Source organism: Vanessa tameamea, chromosome Z (assembly GCF_037043105.1).
Source record: "Vanessa tameamea isolate UH-Manoa-2023 chromosome Z, ilVanTame1 primary haplotype, whole genome shotgun sequence".
Taxonomy (NCBI): Eukaryota; Metazoa; Arthropoda; class Insecta; order Lepidoptera; family Nymphalidae; genus Vanessa; species Vanessa tameamea.
Genome location: NC_087341.1, coordinates 8264440 through 8290852, shown reverse-complemented (window position 1 = coordinate 8290852; position 26413 = coordinate 8264440). Strand labels below are relative to the sequence as shown.

The 26413-nt window shown below is 31.1% G+C and overlaps 1 protein-coding gene across 5 annotated transcripts in view; it reads left to right on the top strand.

Annotated features, from left to right (window-relative positions):
• Positions 1-1785: 1785 nt before the first annotated feature.
• Positions 1786-26413, top strand: part of Glut1 (Glucose transporter 1) — a 43768-nt gene continuing 19140 nt past the window's right edge. The window contains exons 1-4 of one of the 5 annotated variants that reach the window (XM_026640771.2): positions 1786-2077; positions 18280-18340; positions 18440-18541; positions 20004-20100. In XM_026640771.2, coding sequence (XP_026496556.1) covers positions 18454-18541; positions 20004-20100 — 185 coding nt within the window. In that variant the 5' untranslated portion in view covers positions 1786-2077; positions 18280-18340; positions 18440-18453. Of the gene's footprint in view, positions 2078-18279; positions 18341-18439; positions 18542-20003; positions 20101-26413 lie in introns of those variants that run through there. The other 4 variants (XM_026640779.2, XM_026640747.2, XM_026640764.2 and 1 more) reach the window with 4 other exon arrangements.

The window sequence follows — 26413 nt, the reverse complement described above, 5'->3', positions numbered from 1 at the left end:
TTATTTAAGGGTACTTTTTTGCCCTATAAATACCTAAATAATAATAATAATGCAGCTCTGTTAGCTGTCCCACAGCTCGAAACGGACTACTAATAACAGGCACCAGTGACAAAGCATCTTAGTTCCCAAGTTGACGGTGCATTGTAGATGTAAGGTATGGTTAATTTTTCTTACAGCGTCAATGTCTATGTGCGATGGTGATTGCGTTCATTTAAGCCTGCCGGCCTACATACTTTTTTAAAATAAATGCTAATTAATACTGATATCATTTCGAAAAGTAAGAGGTTTGGAGTCACAGTAGAACTAGATGTGTATATAGTTCTACTTTGACTCAATAGTTAGATCCCAAGGGATCTTACAATTATATTATAATTAGATACACAGCATATCATCATATAATCTATACATATAATCTTTGATGGGAAACATCTATTGGTCCACTTTAGGGAAAAGATCGGCTCGTATTGCGCGTCGGCAGACGGTATGACGCTCTCTTATGCCGTCATGCTCCCTCACCGCCGCTCTCTACTTCCTTTGCGTGGAACGTAAACTATCATTATCACTTCGTTGCCATATTCGAGGAAAAAAAAATATTTTACTATCAAAACTTTGTTTCCTATGATTTTTGTCAATAATTATTATTTATTGTAGTTTTTCTTTAATTATAAATATTTTAAATTACCATAAATTCGATGTTTTACACGTGCGGAGCGTTTATGACAAAACATTTTATTTATTTCTCAGTTAATTAGATATTAATCAATTTACGGATATATTTATCTATTCTGAAAATTTGCACGTAAAATCAGATACGCCTTGGAAAAATGATAAGCCTTATAAAACTTTCAACTCCTGAAAGAGCGAAACAATGTATAGAATGATTTAGCTAGAAAAAGCACGGAAACATTTAAAATGTTTGTAAAAATATAGGTATATCAAAAGCAGAAAAGAAACGTGTAATGATTTACATTTTTAAGGTAATGTAAATAGGCTCTATAGTCTAAGTAGATGGATAGGGAAGTGTAAGTTGGCCATAACGAAATATATTTTTAATTGTGCTTTCTTAAAATCTATTTAGGTAATTTAATCCTTATTTAAACTATATTAAGGCACACAGGTAGGGTTTACAGGTAGGGTTGGGGTATTTTAATAGTTTATATCAGCTTATAAAAAATATATATATATTACTCCAGGCTGTACAACGAAAAACAACTTTCTTTTTATCAAAAACAAAAATAAATAAAGAGAAGCAACTATATATTGGTGACATTTTATCTGTATGTCTACAATGTATTTAACTATATATTGAAAGTATTTAAAATGACTGTGTTTTTGAAAAACTAAAATGAAAAATAAGTTATATTTTGTGTTTTGTTTATTTTTAGAGTTTTAAATATCTAAAATAATCGGTTTAGATTTCGTATTTTATTAGTTTCTGCATGTAAAATATAAAACTAACATTTTGAAAATTCAAAAATTGTAAATATAATTTATATGTTCATGTCTTAAATTGACGTGCCTCAGCCTCGCAGTTATCATAGATTGCTAGGAATTTTATGCGCCCGCTCTGAGTCGCGTGCGCTTTTAGGAGCTTACTCTTTCATTATGACGTCGATTCTCAACGTCATCGTTTTAAAAAGGGTGTTTTCTGAGTCTGTGTGAGTATGCTTTCGGGTGAGCCGCAGCGCACGCCTAGCGATATCGATCGTGCGCGTCCTGGTGCGCACGACGCTTCGCTCGCACCCTGCCAGGGCGTCCACACTCCTGCTGTAGTCATGCGCGAGTCTCCTCCGCCATCGCATCGACCGAAATTAGACTAGGATTAAACGCGCGAGTGCCGCGGTCGCGCTCGGCGGCCTCGACAGACCTACGTATACGCCTCCCCGCCGCCGCCGCCGGGTCTAGGTCGTTCCTCCATGTGTGTCCAGATCGCGTTAAAAAAATCAATCGGTGACGGTGGCCCCGGGTCTGCGATGAGCTTCAGCTAATCGTGAAGGTAGATGAGGAGGGGCGACCTTGCGACCTGCTTACACTCGTTCGCTGCTGTACGATCTACCATCATAGACATCACCGTCAGGTATGTACATCGTTAGCATGAAGTTGTTTCAAAAGTTAAAAGTAATCATGTTACTTAATGTTTGGTCATTCATAACTATAGAGTAACCATTTACAATGGTCAATCGTAGACATGTGTTCGGTATTGCAGTATTCCGCCCGCTTCTGTGACATAGATTCGTTTATGTAAGTGCGGCCGTCGATATCGCAAAAGTCAGTAGAAAGAGAGAAAGAGACCAACAGAAAGAGATGGAAGATGTCCGTCAATATGAAAAACTTGTTAATAAATCGTATCTGCGACGATATACATTTCAAAGATATTGTAGTGTATACTAAAAAGATGTTTAAAGCAATCAAGAGAAACTATATCCTAATGGAGAAGGATGTTACATCAATTATTAATGGGATCGAGATATAAAAGTCTGTTGAAAAAGTTTTAAATATTTTCAACTGATACTTTTTAAATTATTTTTCAATGTTATATGCTTTGCGTGTGCTTATGCGTTTTTTTTTACATATACTTGCGAATGCCTTAAATTATTAGGCGAATTCACACTTAACTTAATTATTAGGAATGTTTACTCTCAGAAAAAAAAATCGTAAAGAAAAATCAATAAATACGACCATCACCTATTATCAGAAAGAAACTAAAAAAAATCAATTTAAAAGGCTTTGCGAATGTTGTATTATATTTTAAAGTTTATAGAGTCACAAGCATCGAATCTTATTAAATATTTAAATGAATGTAAATAATTATTGTAATGATTTGCTTTGATATAGTGAAGTAACCGCCCGTTAATGTCCCACGGATGGACAAAGGCCTTCACGCCTCTTAAGTAAAAGATTTGGACATTATTTAACCTCGCCACTTCTCTGGGTAGTTGGTAGATACACATTTTGTCTCATGCAGGTTTCCTTACTGAATTTTTTCTTTAACGCCGCGCTTGAGATGAGTATATATTTGTATTCGAACATTAATCATGATGGACTTTAGGAAATTCAAATAGCATTGTAAAATTGTACAATCGTAAATTAGCTCTATTATGAAAATAATGAGGATTCACTCTGCATAGTTAATTATTATGTTCGTTCATGGAAAATTATAATTGTCTTGACATGTAAATGAAAGTAGGCCATTGTTCTCAACAACTTAACAGCTACATTGTAGATGCTTTTAAAGATATTATAAAGTTGTGATCAATATATTTTCTCATTCTAAATGACATATATAAATATGCAAGAAACAATAAATTAATAATAATCGAAATTTATTCAATGAACTCAGTCAGTGCGATTTTTACAGTGGACGTTTCGAATTCGAATTTTGTAAATAGAATTGTTTATAACGGTAACCATATATGTATAAATAATACATTTGATAATATTTCAGGGATTTGAGCAAGAAGGCGTAAGCTAGTTATGTAGATTTTATTTTTGTGTATAATTATTTTTAGATTATTTGTCATATTTAGGGTGAATAATAAAAAATTGTAACCTATCAAGCCACTCATGATTAGGTATAATTTATCACAGTATTAATTAAAACACACACGGAACTATCTGGTTGCGTATGGATGTATTGCAGAACAGAAGGAAGCTCGCTTTTCTGTGAATACCTCAACTATTAATTTTCTTTTCCGGATTCCTTATTAAAAGCATTTATATTTTAGTAATTTAGGTTCTTATCTTACGGCTTATATAGAATTCTTAGAAAGCGCGCAGTAGGCATGCGCACGCAAGGGGCACCTCCGTAGGCATTAAAGCATGACGAAGTTTTGGTAAATTCCGTACGAATGAATTATTTCATGGAAATACATTTCTATAATTTGTTTTAAATGCTATAAATTTTTCATTTTATTTTGACTGATAATAATATAAGTTATATTTCTCAGTTTACTATAGACATTCCTTTCATGTAATATATCCGTCATATATATTCGGGGCGTTCATACTGTGTATATTAATATATATTTTTTCTATTAATAACAAAATATATACGCATTTCCATAAACAAAGACAAAGTCACGTGTATAAATTAAAAAATAAAACTGATGTCCTAAAAATTGTCGTTGTCCATAACACTTAAGTTTGTCAATAAGTATAAAACAAAAGGTTAAGTACAAGGTACTGATCTATTTTATCTTTGCCTATTTATACATAGAAGATATATAAATAGCAATTGAGTCATATTTACGAGTACGTACATTGAGTTTTAGTTGCAGCTAGCTTATTAATTATTCAATGTTACAACTCAATCGAATGAACGAGGCACTATATCATAAATTACAAACAAAAAGCCTTATTATTTTGTATTATAAGACTATGCTACAAACTATTTAAGAATATTTATGGACAGCGAATTCGTGCAGTCTGTGTAGGGAGAGGGTGGGGTCGGCGTACTGACAGTATTCATGAACTTTATCTAATCTAGTAAACTATTTAAAAGTCACTTAGAATAAATAAATCTATTATGAAATGTTATAATTTCCTAAAAACTAAAAATTAAAATTGATTTAACAAATAACGTGTTCACTAGTGTTCAACATTTCACACCTATTTGAAATTCTTTAGAAAGTCACCAACAATTACAAAATAAGTAAACACAAAAATAAGAGTAAATTATTAATTTAAAGTAGTTTAACACAAAGATTGTCCATTTGCCTTGTGTGCATGCGCCGCAGCTTCAAAAATTATATCGCAAAACGATTCATAAATTTATTTAAGTTCTGAGACAAACATAAAAAATGACTTCAACCCAATCGATAAACTCTTTTTTTTTTAAATACGTAACATCTTAACAACATTTAAGTTGGTGACTTTTTAACTCAATCCTCTGGTTAAGTCATGATTGTACAGCAACATCATAAAATGTTCTTTACATAATATATAAGAATACAGATCCGCCGATAAATTCATTATCCTTGTAACCATTAAATGGAAAAATAATTTAAAACGAAAATTGATTTATTTACTGAAAACATTTTAAGGGCTAATAAAATTATACAGATCAGTTGTGTGGTTTATGGCTTGATAAAAAACTCATGGTTTGATTTTTTCTCTACATCTCGATTTTTAGACTAAACAGCAATTAACGAAGGTAATAATTTTAAAAATAAAAATGTATATAGTTTAGTAGCACAATTGCATTAGTCGCCGATTTACATAAGCTGAAACAGTTTATGCACATGTTGTATAAATCTAAGATGAGCCGAGATGGCCCAGTGGTTAGAACGCGTGCATCTTAACCAATGATTTCGGGTTCAAACCCAGGCAGGCGCCAATGAATTTTCATGTGCTTAATTTGTGTTTATATTTCATTTCGTGCTTGGCGGTGAAGGAAAACATCGCGAGGAAACCTGCATGTGTCTAATTTCAACGAAATTCTGCCACTTGTGTATTCCACCAACCCGCATTGGAGCAGCTTGGTGGAATATGCTCCAAACCTTCTCCTCAAAGTGAGAGGAGGCCTTAGCCCAGCAGTAAGAAAATTACAGGCTGCTAATGTATAAATCTAAATCCACGCGTATGGGGAGAAACTGTAAATAAAAAAAATATAATAAATCAAATTAATTAATTAAATTAAGTTTAAATTTAATTTATAATTTAGTTTATTTCTTCCGGGAAGTTAATGTGCATAATAAAAATATATTAAAAAAATAATAGTATCCACAACGTTTACGTTTTTTAATGAAGTCGTAAATTGTGATTTAACCTTTAAAAATGCTCTGTCTTACTTAATTATAAAATATACTAAAATTCATGTCGTACTCAATCGTAGAATTGGTAAATGTGATCCTTATCGTGTACTTTAATATACTACTAATTCACATTGATTTTAAAATATATTTCATGATATTTAAACAAGCTCTGGATTGTGTAGTTTTTAGTAAAAAATATTGTAATGATTCTACAATTTACTATTCAAATTATATACTTATTTGGTAATGACGAATTACATGAAAATGCATGCTTTGTTTAATTGAAAAAGCTGTGAATTAGCAATGTTTCACATAACACAATAACGTAACAAACGCTTGAGTGATCTCCGGTGAGAGTCTACTTCGCCGTTGAGAGAACAGGACGCTTTGAAAGTGCAGTGCGTGCTTTACAAATACAAACAAGCTCATCGTAGTGACTTTTTGATGATATTATGTCATCTTTAAAGGAATATAACTTTAAAATAATTCTCTGTAATAATTAGAGTTAAGTCTGTTAAGGGGACTTTATTTTTTTTGTAGTTTATACTAGGTAGGGGCTGTCAGCAAGGACCGCGCCTTGGACCGCTCATAAATTATTTTATACTCATCTCATGTAATTGTCCTCCGGTTGATCTTCCCACGTCAGTAGTAGTTGAGTCATTAAATGTAATAGCCGGCCCAACACAAAATTCCTTAGGCTTGATAAAAAACTCATGGTTTGATTTTTTCTCTACATCTCGATTTTTAGACTAAACAGCAATTAACGAAGGTAATAATTTTAAAAATAAAAATGTATATTGTTTAGTAGGACAATTGCATTAGTCGCCGATTTACATAAGCTGAAACAGTTTATGCACATGTTGTATAAGTCTAAGATGAGCCGAGATGGCCCAGTGGTTAGAACGCGTGCATCTTAACCAATGATTTCAGGTTCAAACCCAGGCAGGCACCAATGAATTTTCATGTGCTTAATTTGTGTTTATAATTCATCTCGTGCTCGGCGGTGAAGGAAAATATCGTGAGGAAACCGGCATGTGTCTAATTTCAATGAAATTCTGCCACATGTGTATTCCACCAACCCGCATTGGAGCAGCGTGGTGGAATATGCTCCAAACCTTCTCCTCAAAGGGAGAGGAGGCCTTAGTCCAGCAGTGGGAAATGTACAGGCTGCTAATGTATGGCTATAGAATTCAACATAGAAATATGATACGACCTTACCTGTGTGAATTATCATAGTTCATGGTTGTATCATATGAGCGAGGCTAAACGATACAATTTTGTAGATATTATAACTGTTAAAATTATTAAAACCGGATTGGATAGCTTCTGAGATTTGTGTATTCAATAATACTAAAATGTAAAATGTACATTCGTAGATGATGTAGTTTGTAAAATAAAAATATTTGTTTTTTAATTTATTCAATTTTAAATCTGTAGAGTAATGAACATCGACTTGTGGTTAAAGTTGTCACATGGCAGATTTTTGCCCTTTGCGTCAGTTTTTGATTTATATAATATTAGAATACGTTATTCAGTACATAAGTGGTGTTGAGCGTCCAAGACTTTAAGTTGAGCTACGATATCAGCGTTGATGGCCAAAATCTAAATAATTCCGAGTAAAAAATATTGATTTTTACTTAACAAAGATACATAACTACGAATAAAAAACAATAAATATAAATCAAGTACAATGTTAATACAAATCATTTTACATTCGATTTGTTGAGTCAATATCGGTTTCACAAAACTAGTTTGAAACATATTCTACACATTTTTTTAGTAAAACCAACGATGAACTATTTAAGTTTCTATATATATATGATTTTAATTTTTGTTAGATCGATATCCGATGTATTGGAATAAAAAAAAAAACAACTTACATATTAGAAATATGAGATCGGTTGTAATAGTGAAAAAAACCCAGCGCACAGATTATATTTAGCCGGTTGTGTAATGTTTTACTCTTGTCGCTTGAATTGAAAATATAAATAATAAATTTAATTTGTCTTATATAGTAATTACCATATAATATATAGGAATTGTCTAAGCCTGATGGGTCTTAGGAATCAAGCATTCATTTGTTGTTATTATATTGTACATACATACATATATATGGTAAATATCTGTAACAACAGGCAAGTATTTTTTAATATTATAAATAGCAGAGGTTGGCATTTACGTAAATTACGTTGATTATTAATTAACGTCACAAGATTTACTGGTACGATTTATTACGCCAAAAAATCATGATCAATATTGAGTCTTGCAAAGTTAATCTCAATGAATTCGCTTTAACGAAGAAGTGTGAAGAGGAATTAGTTTGCATACAAATACAATGCATACAATTAACAAAGTTTTAAGGTATAAATTCCTTTATTAAAAAGTTGGAATGAAAACCGCCATTGTATTTTAAGTAAGCCTGACAGTAACATGACAGTTTAACGGTAACTCAAATGCAGACTGCACGGTTAAATTAATTTCAAGTTGAATAAATTTCATCGAATTCGTATTTAATTATTATTTTATTAATTATATCTGTAATTTAGACACCTTACATAATGACACAAAATTAAATTTAATTTGTGTATTTTTTTATTTATTAATTGTTAAATTTATATTTTGAAGAATGCTTAACTATAATATGATTTCTGTGAAGTTACAAAGATATATGCTTTGAAACCTGAGAAAGAGTCTAGGTAACCCAGTGGGTATAATGCATAGTGAGTAGACTTTTATCTTCCGTAGTATTTATATATTACCTTCAATAAACATTTTTTTCTGATAGTTTTGTGGCAATCTATTTTCGTATCCTATTTGTTTCCAGTTTAATCATTCATTTCAATTCCTAAAATAATTAAAAAAAGGAACAAAAACTAAATTTGCATGAACATTTTGCTAGAAACCTAAATTGTTTAAATTAATTACGACGAAGTGTTTAATCACAAATACGAAAGATTTAAAAAATATATATTCTTGTTTACTGAAGTACTTTTATTAGTTTTATGTTTGTAACTTTAAATACATATATTTCAATACAAGGCTTTCCAAAGGCCTATATTTTCTGTAGGTATAGCCAAAAAACAAGTTATAACTTTCAAAAAGCACCTGATTTCTAAATTTGATTACTAATTCGGCTTGTTGCTTTTCTACCTCAATCGATAAGTTATTTTATGTTTTAAATTGTAGACTACTTGATGGCCGACATGTGTTGAAATGAATGCTTCTTTAAATACTTTTTGGTAATAACCATCCAATCTGCACAAATTTTCGTATTCTTAAATTAGTGTGTTACATTTTTAATGGTATAATTTTAATCAATTAACGGAATAGTTAACTGACATTATTACAAAAAATATATAAATAAAATAAATGGATTGTCTCGTGTTCGCTTCAAAGGTACTCACGTGCTTTGTGATCTGATACAAATCGTAGCGAAATATACTTGTTTCAAAAACCGTTATATAAAACCTTGTTATATTTGTTTTAAATTTATCATAGCTAAGGGTCTGGGAAAGTGGAAATCTTTTGATATAAATGAATGTGTTGCGTTATAGAAAAAATGTTTTCTACATTCTTCTTTAAAAAACATACTTGAATATTACATTAATACATTTAGTTACATAAGAATTATTACCATTAAGTCCTTAAATATGTACAAATATGAATTAAAAAATGTATTTCGAACATTTTAACATCAAGTTATACATAGTAATAATATGACTGTCTCTGATAGCTAGGCAGTTATTACATGACTATAATTCTAAAATATTCCAACTACATAATATGCTATGGATATTGTAATTCAAAATGAGTGGAAATTATAAATTTAAAAATACAAAGTTATATTGAGGTATTATAGAATGTATTCCATGGTACCATTCGAAATCGGTTGAGTCTACCAAAAGTTATAACAACTTAAAGTTTACATTCATATGTGTTTTCTGCGTTAGGCTTTATAAACCTATTAAATTAAAGCTAGAAGAAATCTAAAACTTGAATTAGCATTAGGATTCCTTTTCTATATATTTAAAATTGTCTTGTGTGTGTGAGTGTGTATAGACTTTCACTGTCCAAGATATAGATCACGATGAAAAGCAAGCCTCGTACAAAATCAGTACAGAGCGATTTATGCTACGCTGGCATCAACATTGGGAATATCGCCTACACAGTGTTTAGACAGGTCGAGACACGTATGCGTATATCGTCCTAGGAATATATCCAGTGGTGTAAACAATAGTGTAAGTCCCGCCTTCGACGCTCGAATCCGAGTATGGCTTAAATGCTACAATATAGTCTATAATTATCATGATATAAACAGCCACAGCGACGAAAATTCGCATTGGTCACAGGTTCAAACTTCAAACTTATACTAGATAATACAAAGTTTTCGCGCGTTCTTTTGGAACATAATACAAATAAAATCTTGTATAGTCGTTTTTTCTAAATAAAATGAATATAATATAATATATACATACATATCACAGACTGCAGCTAGAAATATAAAAATAGCTGTTGTGATGAATTGGCTTTTAGTCTGCCGGCTTAGTTACGCAAATAAGTCAGTATATACGAGCAAAATTAGTAAATTCACAAAAGAATTCACCGTATAATAATAAATTAGTTTAGGCACGTATTTGCTGAATTATGCTATTTGTAATTTGACGTGACGCTTTAGTATGTGTTCTATAGATTTCAGCGGATTGAGCAAATATTAGGAACATCATTGTTTTATATATATCATTATTTTATAATCAAAAACTAAAGGCTAGTAAATAATATCAGCTTTAAAAATATATTTAGTGTTTATATTATTTCCAGTTTTAAATTGTAATATTTGTTTTTTTAAGTTTTACACGTACATACATACGAGTAGATACCAAATTTCATTAGAAACCTTTCATTCGTACGAACGTGATTGTTTTACAAGCGTCCAACATTTAAATGTAGCATTTATTGGGAATGCTAGATAAAATGTTTAAAAATGAAACTTTTAAATAAATCAATCAGCCGCACAATCGACTATTTATTGACGGGAAGGCGGCGTCAAACCGGAACACTCAAAGCCGAGTAAATCTGATATCTTTGTGGAGGCTTCGCAGATTCATTTCACTTCTACGGATTCAACTCGTTCTGTCTCTATTAAGACCTTAACCGATTAAACTGGCATGTGTTTAATCAGCAGCAATAGATATTCGACAGTGGTTTTCTATTTTATAATGGTGTGAAAAACTATTTAAATATCGGCTATATGTGTCTATTCTGTATTTGACAAGTTCTATTTACCTATTATCACAATCTCGTATTTTAGTTAGATAAGAATTATTAACATTAAGGCCTTAAGGACATACAAATAAGGATTAAAATAATTAATGTATAAATCATGACCGCGGGGAATGGTGGCAAGAATGTTAGCAGTATTTCCACGTTGAATAGCAATTCCGATCCTCTGAGCAAAAAATGAACCAGGCCTCCTGTCACCCGTGGTGCCGAGTTATTGCTCCAAGGTCCAAGTGTTTCAACTGCAAATGGGACAAAAACATAATCTGGAATAAGTAACGAATATTTGGATCATTTGTTCGCTTCAGCTTTTTCCGCAGCAGCTCCGGCTCTCAAGATTGTATTCATCTGATAAGAGACGGGGCCAGCGTGTCAACACAAGTAGCGTCCCACACTAGAGCCCGTCCTCTTACCCAGGGCACCAATATCAGTTCATCAGGTCTCTTGCCATCATCAGGACTAATTCCCCGTGGTTTAATATGAACAGGAACATGGATAGTGCCAAGAGCCCTTTTTATTGTACCATTAAGAGAACTGTGTCGGAAAAGCCTACCTGAACTCCTTGGACAAGAGAAGACGTATAACAAACTGGTCCCTGAGCCGATGCCACCATATAGAAGAGGAAGTGTAGATTGAGTCCAAAAATATGATAATAAGATTTTATAAAACTATATTTTTAAAGATAGCATCAATAAGATTAGTTTATCGTGTTTTAGGTTTCTCGTAAGTGGGAATCCAGAATATTAATACCAAGTATTGAATTGAATACTAAACTAGTTTATTTTTAACTAAAAACATTTTTTCATTTGTTGTTGACATCTCTATTCACTAGACGAGGAATTGTGGATATTATCTCAATTGAAGTTAAAAATAGAGTTTCTATTTTCCTTCATTCCTTCACACGTAAGATAAATACGAAACAAGCGTCGAGCTTATTAAGTCTTCAAGCTCGTTTCCCATGTTCATTTGTTCAAGTTTATATAAACACTCGTTTAAGGCTTAAGATATTATTGTATAGTGTGTATTGATATTTTCAATTCGCTTTCATCAAGACAATTAGTTTAGCGTAAATTTATTCGAAAAAAAAAAATTTTTTTTTTGGTTACAATAACTAAGATCTTTTAAAACTTTTTGGGGAAATCCTTTCTTAATATTTATTAAGATATACTTCTGTGCCACCCACTGGTCTACATGCTACTTCATTAAAAAATTATATATACTTGTACTATTATTCAAAAGGCTTTAAAATCCTCTAGCGTTCTTATTAAGAACAACTATTAAAAGGATTCGCTATTCTATCCCGAGTTATATAATAACCGATAAGAATCATAATATGTGCGTGGTTTTACCAGGGACGAACAGCTTAACGAGATCTCAAAACCAACCCGACCATCGTCATTTAAAAGTATTATATTTTAATAACGTACATATACATTCTTAATTATCTGCTTTTAAGTAAACCGAACAATTGGTTATTTCATGGAAATACGTATATAAAACTAAATCTGAAAACTATTTAATAGTGTAATCAACCGCGTGCATCGCACATTGAGTTCAGCTCTCTCCTAGCGACCTCGCGGAGGGAGGTACTTTCCGAAATATCCATGTCATCAAAGGACATTCAATGAGTGATAAGTGAATACGTTAATACGTCATTACACACCATTTTAGAAGTACTGACCGAATTGTTTAAAGTACCATATGCTCAAACGGCTAGCCTGTCTATGCAGGTCTCAAGTACTCAGAGTATTGAAAACCTCAACCCTGGTGAAATATTTTTTTATAATGGGGGAAAGTGTGCAAAGCATCAATATCTTCTCCCCATTTTATTTCAGATGAAAAGGTTAGAATATTATTTTTTCTGAGATTACGGTGTCGTAAAAGGTGACCATATCTGTCTAGCGTTATTGCTAATCACTCGACGATTAGAGCTATCCGCTAATATTTAGTCGCCATTACGTATCTTTGAGACCTTCACATTCCACCAGGACTGGGTTGCATAGTGTTCATATGTGCAAGTTCCATCTCCCAATGATAATATAGTACTAGCTGAACCTGTGGCTTTGCCTGTAATTTCAAATTTTCAAATTCAAATTAATCGTCAAATATCCTTATTATCCTATTGGTATTTTTTTAATACATAAAGTATAATATATAAAGTATTTAAATTATTAGGAAGCAGGAAATTCGATCTCACGTCAAGCACCTCTGATTTTTCGAGTTAAATTAAAAATAAAGTTGCTTCTGTTCTTTTTTTGGATCCATCATTCGTAGACAAACAGAGTTACTATCACGTTTATAATCATATTTAAAGTAACAAAATATATACGTGATCACCACAATAGCATCTAAAATTAGTAATAGTTTTGTTTTGATTTTCGAATGTTCATTTATTTCTACCATTAATTTTCTATAATATATAAAAGTATGAATATTTTATATAGGTACATCCACATTCATTATTAAATCCGGATTATGATTCTCCTTTGTGGGCGGTATTAAACTTTTTGTTTCAAGAGATCTACTTACCACTTCTACAGAACTTAAAATAAAATTCTACTAGAAAGCAAAAACAAGAAGCTTACTGAATGAAGAGAAAAAAATACCGTCGTTGTTGGGCGTACTTATATCATCTATAATTATATTATTAACCTATTTTATATTCGAAAACTATTTATTTAAATAAAAGGGTCAAAAATGGTATAAATAAATCTTCGTCTTCATTAATCAGAAACAATGAAAAAACTGCTGACGACCTGCACTCTATATCACATAATACTATTCCATTTCTCGATTGGTATGACCGAGCGTGCTCAAACATCAATTAAATTCGAACAAAATAGAGCACTTTGCACGGAGGACAAGCTTTCAAAAAATTAAAACATCACACGAGATAAACGGATGAACTCCGTAGTAGTAGTTGTAGCTGTACAATATCTGGTTAATTTCGTTAATGTATTCATAGAAATAATTATTGAAGCAAAATATTTAATTTTTAATGACGCGGAACTAAATAAATTACAATAATTTAATATGGACGTACGTACGAACTTTATACGGCCGTTTTAATTTGTGTATCTTCTTATTTTATAAAACCATAAGTTAAAATTTAAATACGCTGCTGAAAATTAAACTATCATCTAAACATTTACATTAATTTGATGTAATAGTCATAAATATTCAAATCTTTACTATTTATTTATTTAGTCTGAATTACGGCTCTAAATGTAAAAAATAAGCGACGATGCAGCTCAGAGTGTTCTTAAAGCTTTCAAAGTAGATAAATGTACACAACGTTTTTGAATTCCGCTTTATACGCTTAACTTTGAAATTGCACGAATGTAAATTATTTATCAAATATATTAAGAAAATTATCTTTTCAACATTAAAGATACGTAATAAAGTAGCTTAGTTGATGGATAACACGTCATCGCTGCCAGCTTCCAGTGCTACAATTGGGAGGCTATTTTCTAATTTGATGTCATAATATTATAATTGTTTACCCATTAGAGTACACATAAATACATAAGAGAAATTAATTTATAGTTCATAAGGTGTCCTCGATATGGACTTTATAAATGTTTTAGAAAAAATATAAATGCAGTTCTTACTTTTGATTTTATAACTGTAAATTAATTGAAAATAACTTTAATATACAGTCTGTGTAATACTAAACAACTTTTGAGTTTTATTTCACAGTTCAATCGCGCCGCGTTCAGTTGCGTTCGTGTCTTTCCAGAATATGGATAATATGCGACAATTTCTTACGCTTAAACGCTTTCTTTATCAGTTTATTATCGAAAGTATGCTTCGACACTAAATACTCGTTAATTAAATTAAACATTCTCTTTGATGCTTTGTAGTCTCGGCACTAGCCACGGACGGCCTTCGGACAAACCGAGCGCCCGCTTACACTGCTCACAATGTAGATTAAAAAAGTTTTGTTCATTTTGCTTGCACCTTTGATATTAGCTACTATGTAATTTGTTTACAGATTTTTATAACTTCATATTTATATAAAGTCAATGTTAGTATAACATAAGCATACGCTAAGCAACGGATGTGAAGGAAATTTCAATCCGATATAAATGTAGTCAGATATTTCTACAACATCATATTGATATTCGCATTTCTGAAACATTTTGCTTTGATCACGAAATTAAATCTGTTTGTAGACAAATTCAGAGTAAATTCAAGCTTATTTAATATATTAGTCAAAGAAAGTAAAAGTATACCCACTTTAAGTGATCGAGTTAAAAAGCAAAGTGGAGCTCTTTAAAAAGTTCGTATAAAATAGTCGCAAAGGTTTCTCTGAGAGGAAATGAATTATAAAAATAAGTAACAAACTTTATGACGCTAGTATGCTCCATCTGGAGCAATGATAGGGTATCGATTTCTCAAAGGCAATCATTTCTAGTTACGTATCGAACACGAGGCTATTCTTGGATACAAAATATCTACATTGACTCTTAGCCTCTGCTACATTACCTTTTCTAGATTTTTTTTTATTTTAGAGTATTCTGCTCTCCAAACTTTGAAACTGTTAAAGTGCTTATGAAAGAATAAACGTTACCTCTTTCACAAACTCCCTTGACCTATATGTGTTCTTTTTAAGTAAACAAGCGTTGATTTCTCTATAAGGTCACAGACAATTTACTTTCATACTAATCTTAAATCTATTTAAGTAATAATTAAAATAATCTCAATGAAGAAAAACAAAATAAAACCGTTTTACGAGTACGTTCTTGGCTAATGAATATTTTAATGACAAAGATGCATTGAACAAATTCGCTTTTACTTAATACAAGATTATTCAAATAGGCAATTAACTACTGAGTAATTGTTTGTAATGCTGAATTTATTTTGAAACGTTAAAAAGTCAGCAGTCATTCTATTTATAATGTCTACATTTATATACAATGAGGCGACAATTAAATAGGAACTCATCATAGTATATCATTTTTAACATTTTTAATATGTTAAAATTATCTATTATTATAAGAAGCATCAATAGCGCAATGTTTTACGGGCCGCCTAGCTGTATAAAAGTCGCAGGTCTGACCGATCTTGACCCCTTGGGCTATTGTCATCTCCAATCCTGGTAAGCTAATAAGCTTAACGCTTAAATGGAGAGTTAAATAGAAATATTAGTAAATTAATTGTAATTTGCTTATGAATCAATAAAATATAATCCAAGGTAACTTTTAAATGATAGCTTTAAATTATCGAATTAAATTTTGCATTGTATAATCTGTTACCAGTAGTTGGAAAACACGTATCATGCTGTGTTTGCTTCGTAGCGGCCTCGTTCGTAGCACGATCGTACCGACCTCGGCAAACATGTAAAAAATGCATGTTGTTACATAAAGGTATTGTCACATAAAGAGCGCAATATAATAAAACATGTATAAGTCACTGATGAGATTTCCTCTTACGGTAGCTTATTTAAGATAATTTCAAATATATATAAAAAATATCAATTTTGTAACGGTATTTAGCCATTCATTTTCATTAAATTTATTTAATATAGAAAACTTTAAAAAAATTATTAAACAATAATATTACTAAATGTTCGATTTAGTCGCACGATTGGGTATATTGACAATATAATAAATGTTAATGAAAAATTAATAACTTTATGAAAAAGTAAAACATATTGACCTTTTTTAAAACTTCCTACCGATTTTCATTGACTTCAACGTTCTAAACTTAAAATAGAATTTATATTTAGTTTACGATTCTAGTTACTAACTAAAAGGTTAGCTTATATTCTTAAATGTCAGTCTATTTAATCGCAATCAGTTAGTTAAATTTAATTTATTATACCTAAGTATTTTAACTGTCTAACATGAACGTAGCTCATTAAATATTATAACAGTATGAGACCGACACTAATAATTATCGTACAACAAGTACTGATGGTTTATTTTTGTATACCTTGAAGAGACAAAGACATTACTTTGAATATGTATCATTTAAAAAGTCGAATTAAGTTACATATTTCCATAGATTTTTTCATTTTACATTTCAAATTTAGGTAATTCCATAAAAATCTGTTCTGTATTGACTGGAATATAGCAAATATGCATAACCTAAGATTGTTTTAAGCTGGCCAGGGGTAGAAGCTCGCATGCGCGGTTCCGTTTGGGGCTTGAGGCTCCCGTCACTATCCTTCTCTGCCTCCGGTAAAGCAGACGTTTCGTTAATAATCGTTTCGTCGTCGCAATACGAAGAGCTCAGAGGCTATTCATAGTTAAAATAAAGCGGCTATATATATATACTTGCAGATTTAACTTAAGAAGATGTTCCTCTTTATAAAGTAAGTATTTATTTTATAAAATTTGGTATAAATGTCGATTTGTTGATAGACTTTTTTGTTTCTTATTTTCAATTTCTATAGTTATGAATACTCGATGTTATAATATTGTCTCCATATGTGTGTATTTATAAATTTCATCAGAAATATCTTTTTGTTTATTTTTCTTATTGTGATTATTTATCACGTGAAACGATAAATAAAATAGGAAATGACAAATACAATAGTCCGACTGCGTAACAAGTGAACTTAAGAGTTGGAAACAAGCCAGGTTCCCTTTAACTAACGGCGATTATTTGAAGTCGAGGGCCCTCAGAGCCGGCCAAAAAAATTCAAATGTAATAGGTAAACTCTTTTAAATTGATAATTCGACTTTTTTTCGGTTTAGTTTTCCTTCAAACTATAGTCGCGAAATTTTACTTAGTCCTTCCCTTATTAGAATTGCAAAAATGAGGCTATACTAAATTAACAATTAATTTGAAACATATTCATATATATACAGTTTCCGATAACCAACGTAGGCAACATTCAATGTAATCAAACTCCACGGAATATGAAGCGCAATTACAAATCCGCTTTTATATAGAATAACCAAAACGTGTAATACAATAAACGCAGTGGGTAGCGCAGATAAGGTATACCATTAAAAATGATAATATTTATATTAGTTCTCATTCTCATGCGAGCTAATGTAGGTTTACTCGTACTAACGCTACTATTTATGAGAAAAGTTATAATAAAAAGAAATATAGTCAGCGTCGGAAATAATATTTCCGTCCTACATTTCTCTCTGCTCTATTAATGATATCAGCGTACTAGTAGTGGTAATTAAGGCGATGCAATAAAGTAGATTTATTATTTATCATTAAAAGCAACATTGAAAGTTTTACAATAAATATCTGTTAAACAAATAAACGATTTCGATTGTTACAGGCACAATGTCGTCGATTAGACTGCTCTCGGTCGTAGTCAAATGACAATAACTAGATTAAAGGTAATATTTTTTTGTTTCCTCAGATTCAAATACACATAAAAAGGATACCTCTATAGCTTTTAAGGTTTGTATTATTAATGATTATTTTTTATCGAATAGTGTCGGGAGCGCTCATGAGACAGTCGTGCCACCGTCTGCTCGAGCATCAGCACGCCGGCGGGGAAGAGCCCCCGCTTTACTCACCCATAGATCAAATTTCAGGTAAGCTTCGTTCAATTCATTGAAACTTGTCATTGACAACATTTATGTAGCGTGGTACGCTGTTATATAGAATCGAAAAATTGTTTTCAATTCGCTTGTAAACAGCCCACACGTTTTTTTTCAATAATAAATTGATCTTTGCCATAATTATGTATCGTATATTAGTTATTTGGAATGTCATGTTTTTTATTTATTTTAATAGAACTGCGATAAAATCCTTATACGGATTTCAATCATCCTATGGGTAAATATATGTATACTTATTATTCAACAGTACAATCATTAACCTTGCTTCCGCAAATACAACATTTTTAAGATGACGTCAAAAAATTATAAAAGAATAAGGGGAACGAGTTAAACTCAAATACTCACACATAATACAAAAGACTTCTTTTGTTAGAAGCAGTGTCTAATTATTTAGAGGTATTTGACGTGATAACCGGACAATCTTTTATTAGATAATCGCAATATTGTCCCAATCCATGTAGTATTTTGCATACTTTGATTAAACAAACCACTAACTATTATAACCTTACTAAAATCAAATGTTATTTCTTATCAAGTCTGAACTTTACTCATTACGTGAGATTATTGTTGAATGCAATGTTTTTTATATTCTATTATATCTATTACAAATGTATAATGAATAGACTATATATTATAATTTTATTTATTCTACATTAATTATACACATGTATATGAACTTGCTACGTCGATGCTAAATAATACATCAATTTGAACTTTCACAGTAAGCTTCAAATGTTAAGCAACACGTCAAATAATATGGAATTTTATAGTACCTATATTAGTAAAATGGACATAAGTAATACCTATAATTAATTGATTTCAGTAAACAATGGTATTCGTGTAATTTATGTTTTACAGGATTATATTAAAAACTCTTTTTTTTATAAATTTATTACGTACTCATAGTTATTATATTAAAACTTCAATCACATTTTCTGTTGAAAATAGTAATATTGTTTTCATAAATATCAATGTTTATTTGGGATTCGCTTCTATTAGCCATTGTTACTAATTGGCAGTACGGTGACGGCATTTATTGGTTCGATTTTATGCTGTACAAGGGTAAAAAAACACAAAATCCAATTGTATTCTAACAATACTTGCCTTTAACGAGCAGAAAATCAATGAAGAATTGTATGTACCAAGAGCGAATGAGTGCTCCAGTGATGGACTGCAATGTTCCAACATCAGCTGTCTTGCATAAAAACCGGAAAATATGCTGAATATAAATAAATTTATAAAACTATAATGATATAGAAAAGACACGAAGCAACTGGGTTATGTTAATTTGGGTAATGTAATCACGCGACAAATAAAATATAGTTATAGGTCATACAATTAGTTTTTTGAGTGAGCTAAGAACGATAAATCTAAACAGATAAAAGAGTTTAGTGGGGCCTGCAGATAGGACAATAAACGAGGAGTTTTGATTCAGCGCTACCTGATCATGTGGGCCGGGAGGCCGGCGCCAAGCTGACACGATATGCGCCGGCGGAGGAGGACGAGGCGACTCTCAGGGAACTTCTACTTAGGTACGTGTGACCCTAGAGACATGTGAAAGAAATTAGCTTTCCGCCTTTACTACTGGCTTTATTGCATAGTCGATTCACAATAATCTAAGTGTCGATTTGTCTGTACATTTTCACCTTGGCTTAGCATCCCAAATATCTTGTATTGCAGATATTATTAAGATGCAAATCGCGGTACCGAAATCATTATCTAGTCCTCATAACATCGGACCATAACTCACCGTACTGTTATAAACATTAGACTCAATGGCCATAGAGTAATTACCTATTGCTATGTTATAACTCGAGCACCAAGTCCCACCTTGAAGTTTCAATTTCATTTTCAAACCGACACTAATTTCTAAAAAGTTATATAGACCACTGCGTAAAAACAACTGCTTGCATGTGTGTTGACGTCATGTGTTTTTAAATATTTTGTAGCACTTATTAAAAATGAATTTTATTCCTGTTATTTGAAACATTTTGTACGACATTTTTATAATAAAAGTGTATTTTAATACTACATAAGCCGTCAGATTAATTAATGCATTTCAAACAAATATTATATCCGGATATTCGAGAAATCTCTTCAATCATGTAATGTTTCCCAAAATTGATTGAAATATTAATTCACACATTATTATACATTCCGTAAACGTTAGCAGTTTACTTTTTTGTAATATTTGTATAATGTACACTCAGTATTTTTTTAATTACGAGATTGTGGTATTATCTTTACGAAATAAATGAGAACCGTTGCGTTGCTCATATCCATATTTTAATAATAATTTATGATCAATATTTATTTGTATTTGGGATAGTGTATTTAATATAATACGTATGTTTTCATTATTTAGATATTTACTATTGTATTTAAGTGTATCTATTAACCTATTCATAAACTAAGTTGTTATTGCATTTATGTAATTCAGTTCGAATATGTAAGTGTGTATCAATCAAGTAAATTATTGTTAAGCTTACTATGTACGTAATGATAAATTCGATATAGATTTGCTATGAATCTGCACTCCAAATTCCATTCGCGTTGACTTATATTGAAATATATACATTATACATGTTTGAAGATAGTTATTTATCATTTCACAGAGAATCCTAACATTTCTCGAAATTAAATGTGTCTTATATGTTGGCTAATGATATTAGCTAATAACCACACTTTTTTAACCGATACAATCGCTTTCGCGAGGTGCGTTTGTAGTAACAAATCGACGAACAGCTTACAACTTAATACACTTTTTAAAATGAATGGTTCACATGCAGCACACAGCCCCGGCCGGTGGGCCTAACGGGTGCAATTTTGCACAGAAATTACTTATCAAACTTAGGTGTTTTTCAAAAAATTCTGATGTTAGAAACATAGAAATCGGTGTTTAGAATTCTGTTTAAAAGTAAAAAACTGGCGTTACAGTGTTTTCCGATAGAATATCCCATCCGGTACATGACTAGTTTAATTATATGAATCCGCTTGTTGTTTTTATTTTTATATAAAGTATTACAAGTACTCATGCTATGTTGTACAAACCATTCCCACGGGGACCGTTCGTTCCCTTTACATAAAAATATTATAATGATGATTTTGTGAACAACTGGATATATAAACACCATTTTACCATACAGCCGAGACATTCATTCATCAAAATTACAAAAGCTGATAACTATACTCGTTTGAGATATATTTTAAATGAAAAATTCAAAATTTATAGGAATTTTAACTTCTCACTTGAAACCATTTGATCCTATTCTTGAAAGCTCAATATTGGCTTGGAAAAATTATAAAAATACATTCATAAATGAATAGTTGTAAGGTTCCAGATTTCAATTTGACTTTGTAATTTTCGGATGTTGCTTGCATAAGTATGTACATACGTATCAAGTTATGCACATTTTTGATAAGTCTATACATATAATAAAATACGTTACGTAACTGATCGAATACGTACATAGAAGATATTTGAGAAAAAATAGTTCTGGGGGTATTTATTAACGCAATAGATCACCAAAATATGTTTTTTTATGATTTTTGTCTGTTTGTCTGTTTACTTTTTAACCGAAACGTCTTTACCGATTTGGATGCAGTTTTCACTGATTTACTGCAGTAACTCTGGGTAACATATATTGTTTTATTAAAAATGGTTCCCAAATAAAAAAAATACATCTAAATATTTATTGATCAACCATATAATAAATACCCCTACTTTTGAGGCTTAAAGTAACGCGAACGGAGTCGCAGGTCTAGTATTTAATATAATGACTTATTTTGCAGAATCAATGATGATATCGAAAAAAAACTAATTCACTTGCCGTATATTATCATATTGCATACTTACCCTAAGTTTTCATAAAATAAGCATTTTTCAGTATACATTTCCGTTTTGTCAAGTTTATGCATTATAAACTGTATTGTATAGATAATGTAACACCCCGTGTTATTGCCTCCGATGGTGACAGGGCTGGTTTATTTTTCGCTCAGAGAATCGGAATCGCGGTTCAACGTGGAAATGTTGATAGCATTCTTGCCACCAACCACGTGGTCATGATTTGTACCGTAGCTATTTTTAATTTTGATTTGTATATATTTATTTATGTCCTCAATGTATAAAGCAGTTGGTTTATTAAATGTGTTAATTCTTGTAAGTTGAGTTTAAATAGTTAAGAATACATCATGTATTCGTTCAGTCCATTTCAGATATAATTAAGAGCACTTATTCCAATTACCGCTTCTCAGTTTCTGTCATTTTTAAGTTGTGTGCGTGTTACTGCGTATGTGTGTATAAGCACAACCACTGCACAGCCATTAGTATATATTGGGTATACACACAGCTCATACATATAAAAAATAAAATTATTGAGTAAAATATTAAAAACGATCGTCATGGTAACCGTAAATTTTACGGTGCTTACGATTTCTTGAGTAATTTTACTATCAAATCTTGCCGTCGAAACTTAGACTCCAACTGTTGTATGATACGGGTTATTTTTTTTTTTAATTTAAGGTAAGTTAAAATACCTATCTAAGTTAAAATAACCTTTTTTGAAGTCGTTACAATGTATTGTCGTTAAATTTAAACATTTTTTTTTAAATATAAACATTTTTTATAGTCGATACTTCAGATCATACGTCTTAGTCGCGCTATACGGGTACCGAGAGACAATATACTTAGTAGTGTGTGTGAGTAACACACGACGAGCGTTTAACTTTCCTTTGTGAGCGCTAGGCGCGTAATGCCAATTTCTGCGTTGCGTTTCAATGTTGATGGTAATTTTGAAAAAGTAAACAAATTATAATATATCTTTAGTACAATAAAAAAAATTCAGTCATTAAAGAAATAAAAATTTATAATTGCATAGGTACCTATTTATTCGGTTAACGATGTAGCTTTGAGGAAATAACATGAAGATTGGAGCTTAATATTGTGCATTTAGCCAAGTTTTCATTGCTTTTTTCTCAAAAATTATACGAATTATACGGGAATACTTTTTTTTCATAACAGCGATCTGCTCGTTAGTGTAGTGCTTACAGAAGTAAGTTACAACTAATTTTCATAGGTGAGCAGTGTTCGATTTACAATGAAATTTTTGAAAACAAATTTGTAACAATTCATTTGTCAAATATGAGTTATTTTTATTTAGGACGTTTTTCTACAGATTCTATTAAAAAGAGACTTTTCGTTTGAATAACTGATAAATATTTGGCTCACTATCCCTTTTATAAGTGCAGTGAAAGCGGCTATTCCAGCATGAGCGCTATTAACTATATAATTTTTTACAAATCTATAAGTATGAATAGCTTGTATAATTCTCTATGTGTGTCTTAAATGTTGCGCACACATTTCTATTATAATACTACCCAAATTGCTAACTAAAAATGTGGCGATAAATTTTTCTCGCCAGTGGTGAACATTCCATTACCATTTCCAACATTAAACCGTTCCAAATTCATTTAATTCAATAATGTAAACGGTTATATACTTACATATCACAGGAGATTTGCCCTCTTAAAACATATTCAATACATTAAGAAAGTGTTTTAATAGTTCACACTGTAACCAGACGCATTTAGTGTGGTTTTTTGTTATTCATCTCGAGAAATGCTGTTATATAAAACATGAGCATGTACTTCAAAATCAAAATCATAATAATCCAAGTAGGCTTTTACAAGCACTTTTGAATCGTCATTTAACAAACTATATTCAGTAAAGCTACCACCGGTTCGGAATGTAGATTCTACAAAGAAGAATCGGCAAGAAACTCAGTAGTTACTCTTTTTCAATATCTAAAAATACAGTGATGTTAGTTAAATACCATTATATATGTATGTTATATATCCTGTCTGGAAGTCAACAAGCATTTTTTCAAGTTTCTGTTTCAATTGAAACAGCCAATTATGAGTATAACGGTGTAAGGGTTGCAGTCGAACAAAAAAGGGGTTAGTCCAGACGCTAGCAAACTTGGTACTAAAATCAATTTAGATTTTAGAACGTCAAAAATGTAAAAACTACGAATAAGATACTTTATCAATATATATCATACTCATTTTGGGTGTTTTATTTTTTATTTTTTTTTAAAAAAACGCTAATTTATCTTTGAGGCCGAGGTAGATAATTCATACGACCTGCATAGATATTAATTACCACCGAAATAACCATGTGTAACGTTATATCTTTGCAATTCGTTTATACGACGTTCAAAGTATTTGCTTCCATTTTAATCAGTACATATATTTAATTAAGTATTTTGTCATGTGCAAATAGAATGATATTACACGAATATTATATTCGACTGAATCAAGTATTCGGAACGGATATACTAGCTAAAAGATTAATTACTTGCAAAAGTCTTTTGTGCTCAACTTTCTACTCCAGGCGACGGATATCACGAAATGTCGAAAATTAAAATTTATCTCCTCTGACTTACTGACAGCTTTATAACATGCAAAAGCATGACTGTTGATTATATTCGCTTTTTAATTATACAGTTTTATTAATACACAGACTTCCAAGTCTTGTAACTACAATTTTTTTTTTAGGTTTACATAATAAAATGATCAAAAACATTATCGCTTGAACAATGTCCATTTCCAAGTGTGAAGAAATCTTATTCGAGAAGAAATTGTCGAGAAAGAATATTACATCTCTTTATAAACTACAAGATCTATTTTAAGTGCTATTGTACTGCTAGATTGTTCACTACATTCACAAGTGACCGCCATTAGCTAATGTATTACTTTTCATCATAAAGCTATTTCCAAGTTGCAAGTCTTTTTGTTAAATTAAAAAAAAAATAATACCGATATTTATTCATATTATTTCATATGTTATAGGATTTTTTTATTGAATATTATTGAATGGAAACTTATTATTTAAATATGTAATACTTAGGACCCGATAAGAAGTTTCAGTTCTCTGAGCTGCAAGGGCTTTTTATATTATATTCAAAATAGTACATTTTATTATTTTATAAGAATATAAAGCACACTAAGCTCTTGGTCCTGCGCGGGAACTCTCCGGACGTGTCGGATTAGGGTCTCATCGGATTATATGAGTGGAGGAATAGAGAGTGCAGCTATTTCTACGCATACAGTAGTAGCACTTAAATACCTCTAGCGCATTTGGCTATTCTCCTTTAACAATATCCATCATCACCGAAATCGATCAAAAGTACATTATCATAAATATATAAATAATTATATAAATAAATTTGTATGTATAATAAAATGTCGGTATATATGTATACATATATAACATTTGTATACAAAATTAATATTTTATTAACCTTATTTAGTTCTACGTTGAATAGTAATTTTATCGTTTAATCGAAGTTTATTTTGTTTAAGAATCTAGTGAGATAAAAACTTTAGAATCAACATACACTCCGTCTTTTTGTAGGCGTAGAGCTCATGTAGCGCGGGGCTACACTACGCTACGCCTAGCTGACAATAGAATGATTTTTTTTTCATGTCCTTGTTTGATTTCTATACGTTTTTTGTAAAGAAATGCCTCGTGAGTTTACAAATAAATCTGTAGTACGACAATTTTGAACGTTGTTTGTACTTCTTTTTTTTAAGCTTATTGTATAAATTAGGTATTTTCACACTTTGATGTTTCTGGCACGTTGTTCCATATTTTGTTTATTCAATATTTTTCCAAATCTTACTTCAGCATTTTATTCTCGTATTGGCTGATACGATATTTCAAATTGTGGACCTGCGGTATAGGTTTAAATCCTATTTGTCATACTGTTAAAAATATGTAAAATGTTTATACTATACACATATCCCTCTCAAAACAGATTTAATATAGTTGCAGTTGATTTTTAA